Source organism: Eurypyga helias, unplaced genomic scaffold (assembly GCF_000690775.1).
Source record: "Eurypyga helias isolate BGI_N326 unplaced genomic scaffold, ASM69077v1 scaffold8449, whole genome shotgun sequence".
NCBI lineage: Eukaryota > Metazoa > Chordata > Aves > Eurypygiformes > Eurypygidae > Eurypyga > Eurypyga helias.
In genome coordinates, this window is record NW_010272712.1 from 34296 (window position 1) to 40712 (window position 6417).

General features: G+C 49.1%; 1 protein-coding gene across 1 annotated transcript; it reads right to left on the reverse strand.

The window, feature by feature from the left end:
- Positions 1–490: 490 nt before the first annotated feature.
- On the reverse strand, positions 491–3499 carry ACKR2 (atypical chemokine receptor 2). The gene is made up of 3 exons (XM_010159219.1): positions 3482–3499; positions 3130–3187; positions 491–1608 (listed from the first exon to the last, which is right to left on the reverse strand). Exons 1-3 carry the CDS (start codon positions 3497–3499, stop codon positions 491–493), a joined length of 1194 nt encoding a protein of 397 aa, XP_010157521.1.
- Positions 3500–6417: the final 2918 nt, after the last annotated feature.

A 6417-nucleotide genomic window follows, 5' to 3' on the forward strand; every position in this document is an offset into this window, starting at 1 on the left:
CCCCAGCCCTGGAAGTGTTCAAGGCCAGGCTGGATGAGGCTTGGAGCAACCTGGTCTAGTGGAAGGTGTCCCTGCCCATGGCAGGGGGTGGGACTTGGTGGGCTTCAAGGTCCCTTCCAACCCAAACCATTCTGTGATTCTGTCTATGGGGGAGAAGTTCTGCACGAGTTTCAGTTTGCTTTTTTAAGGGCACAACATCTGGACAAGCTGCTCCTTCATCCAGTAACGCTTCACATCCTCCAGACAGGGCCTGAGCTTCTTCCACGAGCATAAACCCAGGGCAATCCTTTTATAATAATTCGAGTTACAACAGAAACAAATCCCACAGGTACTTTTCCAATCCCAACGTGGAAAACGCTCATCTTGATGCTGGTGTTAGGATGAAATATCTGGTTACGCAGTGCTGTGGGCTCCCACCAACTCCACTGCATGGCCAGAACCAGTAGAACACAGCGTGGCGGGCACACATGTAACGTAAATTATGTAATTTTTATCGTGCATTTGTGATACTCAACATTTCTATCTCAGCTGCGTATCTGCTGCCAGAATGGCTTGACTCTGGGGGCTGGATGTCAAAGAAAGCACTTCTCCTGAACACGGCCTGAGGGATCTTCCATAAGTATAACCTGAATCGTTTTTTCACAAAAGCATAGAGCAAGGGGTTGAGACAGCAGTGGACGAAGGACAGGCTTTCCGTGACCTGCATGGCGTAGTCCAACTGCCTGCTGCTCTCACAGCTCCTGATCACGCCGACATCTTGCAGGGAGTGAAGGATGAGGACAATGTTGTAAGGGGACCACAGGACAAAGAAGACACACACCAGGGTAAAGACTAGGCAGAGAGCTCTCCTTGAGCCGGGCATCTGAGACACAGTGAGGACACACACTATGCGGGAATAGCAGAATATCATGAAGAGGAAGGGAAAAAGGAAACCCAAGACGTTTTGAATGACCTGAAAGACAACTTTCCAAAATAAGTGTTTCTGGCCATAATCATGGGTGCACATGATGTTTTTGTTATGGATTTGCCTTGTGCTGGTGAAGAGGCCATCAGGAATGGCAAAAAGTATGGAAAGGATCCATCCTAGCACCAAGACGAGGATGGACTTCTTCTGTGTCCTGGAGCTGCGAGGAGAGCAAGCGTGAACTATCTGCAGATACATGTCCAGGCTCATGCAGCTCACAAAAAAGACACCACTGTAGAAATTCATAGTGTACATGGCATTTAAGACCGGGCACAGTATGTCCCAGGTCACCCACTGAGAAATGTACAGAGCCCAGAAAGGAAGGGTTAGTAGCAAGAAGAAGTCTGAAACCACCAGGTTCATCAGATACACCTCAGTCATCTTCTTTTTCTTCTTGATGTACATAATGAGGACAATAAACAGGAGGACATTCCCAGCCAACCCGACCAGGAAGACCACAGTGTAAAAAGATGGCAGGAATACTCTTCTAAAGGAGAGTACCTCTTCTTTTGTGCAGGGGCCATACTGTGCGTAATCCTCCTTATCCAAGTACTCGTACGGGTAGTCGCTTGAATTGGCAGCATCCACCAAGGCGGCAGCAGTTGTCATTTCAACCTTTAAAGTGGCATTTGACGAGTGGCTGCCTAGGAGCAAAACACAAGTGAAGGGGGTCAAAGCGTTGAGACGGGAAAGGTGAACATCACATCATGGGGGAGTTTTCTTCTAGATCGTAAGTTTAAATTTCTGCCACCTTCTGGTAAGTATTCTATGTCCTGTACTCCTTGGCCTTTGTCTCCAGCATGGGGACAGCTGCGTGCACATACATGTACAAAAATGATTCAAGTTTCCTTACTCTGACACATGAAAACTGTAAAGTAAATGACCACAGTTTCCTCTGACATAACTCACGCTGCCCCCTGATACCACTGCAAGCTTTTCAGGAAGTTTCTGCTCTAAATTATGAAAAATCCAACACCACTCCTCTCTGTGAGCTTCTTTAGATTCATCCGAGTTGCTACTGAGAAAACAACCTCTCAGTTCTCGGTGAAGCAGCACCTTTATGTTGGTGGGGCTGCTCCCAGAGGTGAACTACTGAACATCTCGCTGCTCCCGGTAGGACGTTGACCCCTCTGTGTGCTAATTCTGGATTCAATTATGGATTCAATCCATGGATTCTTGTAAAAGGTATTAGGAATTGGAAAATACAGAATCATAGAATGGTTTGTGTTGGAAGGGACCTTAAAGACCATCTAGTTCCAAGCCCCCTGCCATGGGCAGGGACACCTTCCACTAGGTCAGGTTGCCCAGAGCTCCATCCAAATAAGGACAAGTAGGCACCAGAATCAACTCCTGAATTAAGGTTAGAGGTAGAGATTTAAGTGGAAGGATGTTACTGGACTCAATCCTGCATGAGGTGAGTTGAAACCCTGCAGACCAAGGAGGGTGTGAGCCATGTGATCAGCCACTTCCCAGGACTTCAGGCTGGCATCAGGGTTTAGACAGCTGCAGCCAGATTTCAGGAAATGATGACTGAGCTTCCTCCTTTTGGAGTCTGATTTTCAGAAAACAGAAGAACACTGCAAGGGTTTCATCTTCCAAAAGCCACCCAAACTGGGCAACCGCTATTGCTGACGAGCCCATCTCCCACGGCGGGAGGTGAATGTGAAGGTTACTGTGGGTTTTAAAAGCCAAGAGTAATCTCCAGGCTCTGACAGCAAACCAGGGCTGTTATAGGGGAAAAATAGTGCAAATACGCCTCCAACCCTAAAACACACCGTTTTTCATCCACGGCCAAAGCTGCCCAACTTTCCCCTGGGACTCATTTTTCCAGTAATCCCAAAACAGGCATGGCCGTGTAGTTCCTTGCCTGCAGTCACTCCTGCCTCGCTCTCCTCAAGGACCTGTTTCTTCCATTGCCCAAGAGACCTGCAGCCACCAAGTAATGAGAAAATGAAGCTGTTGGTCCCCGGTTGTGCTATGCATCCTAAGGAGGACATACCCCATGGTAGCTCTGCAACTTCTAGGGATGGCTCGCTTCCCACAAAGACCCTGGGCAAGGGGAGCCCCTCCACACGAAGCAGGTTAGCAAAGCACCCAAGGCACAGAGTGGGATGCCGAGGATGCCTGTGGGTGTGCAGCCGTAACGGGCGAAGGTGTGGACATACCTGTTGCAGTCCCATGTCTAAAATTGCTTAAATACCCATTCCAGCCAATTCCAGGCAGCTGAAAAGAAAAGGAAGTTTGGTTTGGGCTAGGTTAAAATGTTTTCTTGCTGTCTCGCTGTTCTTTGGCAAGTGTTGCAGAGCAGCCATGGAGAGTAAAAATCTGCCATGGGAGAGTGACAGAAAAAGACTTTTCTGGGAATGAGATTTTGTTTTTTTCATATTTTTGAGGAAATTTATCCTTAGCCATATACAGTTCTGACTGTGTGCCTTTGAGAGAAAAACAAAGCTTCCCATGTTCTGATCACAACACCACCCAGTGAGACACACCCTCTGCACACACATCAGGAAGAGCCATCCCCAAAATTTCCATTTCTGGGTCCCTTCCAGCACACAGAGACATCTTTTCTCCCTCTGCCATGTCTTTTGCCCTCCATATCATGCTAGCACTGACATTCACATCCCCAGCCCATAGCTCGTAGCAGAGAACTGACGACCGCGATGTGGGCTAAGCTCGGGAATGAATCTCAAGCCTGCCGGAGCACCAACATTTATGAGCTGGCTAGCTTTCAAGAAGAAAAGAGAACCTCTCTAGGTTTTTTATGCAGCTTTGTCTGTGAACAAGAGGCAGAAAATGCACTTACAGGAGTTTCTTCTCCACTGTGGGCAGTTCCCATTTGGCTGGAGGCTTGAACTGGGCTTTTAGGAACCTCTTCTATTTATGCAACAGCATGGGCAGGAAATGTGAGCTCATTGTAACCTCCCGCGTTTTGTTCTGCCTTTCCTGGTGTTGTTCAGTGGGTGACAGCACTTGAGGAATCACCTCCGAACCGTGTCTGAGCGTGTGTGCCTCTGCAAGACCCACAGCTGCTGCTGGCACCCAGAGTTGGGCTTTGCCACTGGAGATACCCAGCAGGACCACAGTGCCTTCTGCCACGGGTGCCACAGGGACCCGGCCCCTCTCCTTCAGAAACACAACCTGCTCTTTTGTAGCTCGAGTCAGGCACCACGCTAGGGATGGCCAGAGCCACTGGGACCAAGGACCCACGTCAGCACAACGTGAAGACCGGTGGTGGATCCCGTGCCCCCCAGCATGCACAGGTGGTGACACCACCCACAAAATAGTCTGAAGTGGGTTCTTCTGGAATGTGCCCAACCAGCCACTTGCTTAAAGATAACCGGTTCTTTTTCCCCTTCTTCTCTCCATTTTTCCATGCATGCTTTTCCCACCGTCCACCTTGATCCTTCCCTTTCCTCCACCCCATCACCTCCCAAACAAGCAATCTGTCCCTAATTTCCTTTTCCTTGTTGATTCCGGATTTGCTGCACCCCAACCCCAGATGTGGCAACAAACTCCCTCTTGTTATTTTGTTTTCTAGAAGCTGTAATTACTGGAAACATCTGCCATTGCCTGACAGATGGATATTAAGATGATGTCTGCTCTGCCCATCTTCCAGCTCACCCAGGCAGGATTGGACCTGCTTGGTCTCTGCACTGGGGAGCTCCTGGGGCTGAGACCCTGGTGCAGAAATATGCATTTTATTTTTTTTTCTGGGAAATCCGAGTAAGCCACGTGCTACTTGGAGGCTGCAGGATCCTCATCTGCTGCAAAAGCAGAAACAGCTACCAGCAGGGACATGGCCAGGACTGGTGGGTGCTGGCAGCTCCGTGGGGACAGTCATATCTTTGCATGCAGCAGCAAAGCCTTGCAGGTGGTACCAGTGTAAGGAGCTTATTGCCGTGGTTGAACAGAGATCAACCCCAGCAGAGACGTGCCAATCTCCTGGCACTGCCACAGGTATGTTTTGGGGACAGCTTCTTGGCATGACCCTTCGCTCACCACTCAAAGGTGTCTCTAATAAAGCGGTTTGTTGGAGAGGTTTTAAAGCACCAGCATGGGGGAGTGGTCACCCACCGGCTCATTTCCCTCATCTCACCACTAAATGGGATCATGGGGAACACCCTGACCATGCCAAGGCCATCCCACATACCTAGTGCACTTTGTAAACCCCAAACTGCCCTGGTAGAAACAGGAGAACAGAGCAGCAGCAAAGACCACAGCCCCACGTTCAACCTGCCCATGGTGGGTGGGTTAGTAGAGAGACATACATTATTTTTACCCATTTCCAGGTTTGCCACCATCAGCTGGTGTTCACATGTGCCTGCATTTAAAAGATATCCTGTAATAAATAGATATGGACAACATTCACATTAGGAGAGAGCAAGAAGATGCTTGCAAGGCCGAGGCGACAGACACGCATGCAGGGACGCTACCGGTGACAGCAGTTTCATTAGCCCAGCAATTAAAATGAAGTAAGTTTGTGGTTTTAATTGAGTTTCTCCCCCAAAGCACACATCCCACAGAGCTGCAGGGAATTAAATGTGCCTCTGAGAGTCACTGGAGAAAGTAGCCTTCGCTGTAATTTATTTCAAGATTTTAACTCAATTCAGGAGCTGGTAATTGCATAAATTTTTTTTTTTCCCTTTCAAACTAATGGCTTTGGCAATTGAAATAACCGGATTACCAGTAATGGAAGCACATTAAAGAGAGATACAGCAGTACTAACAAAGAGTTATATGAGCCACTTTCTTTTATGCTGCCGAAAACGCTGCCTGTCAGTGGTGCAGTGGCCTTGCAGCAGCAGCTCTGCTTCTCCCCACGCTTGGAGATGGGCAAGGCACCAACACCATATCTGAGCACTGCAAACGCTGGCAGTTTTTTGGAGAAAATTACTTTTCTTTGCTGTTTTGCTCTGACGAGCTATCCCCAGGCTCAGGGGAGGGTTTTAAGCATCTTCAGGATCCCGGGGGATTTTTCTTCCAGCTCCAGAGTCCGGTTTGCTTAAAGCCAGGGGCAGTTGTTTGGACTTCAAAATCCGCTGTGTAGCATGCAGAGGGGGCAAAGCCAGATTTGCTTTAAAGATGAAATTCAGGAAAAAATAGTCAGTGAGACAATTCACTGGCAGGAACACTACAGTCAGACCAAGGCAAAGCCAGGCTCTAGCTCTGCCCTCTGCTGAAGAGCTGATGTCAAAATGCGGGTTTATGCACACATGAGAAGCTTTTGAAGCGGGAAAGGCCCCGAGTTGCAGCAGCAGCTTCAAGCTCCTTTTCCATCCTGCAAACGACGGCCTAAACCCCCGCTTTTCGGGGCGAAACTAGTCGCCAAGCCCAACCCAAGGTCTCCACGTTCGGCAAACCCCGTCTGCTCCCGGGAAGGGGGAGAGCACAGGCAGAAGCGCCCAGAGTCGCGGCCCATTCCCCATTCTGCGGGTGAGGACGGGGGGGCGG

What these genes read in the sequence shown, in the direction of transcription:
- ACKR2 (XM_010159219.1), bottom strand. An exon ending in TAGACATGGGACTGCAACAG is followed by an intron (nt 1,609 to 3,129) that starts GTATGTCCACAC and finishes TTTTGCTCCTAG; the next exon opens with GCAGCCACTCGTCAAATGCC.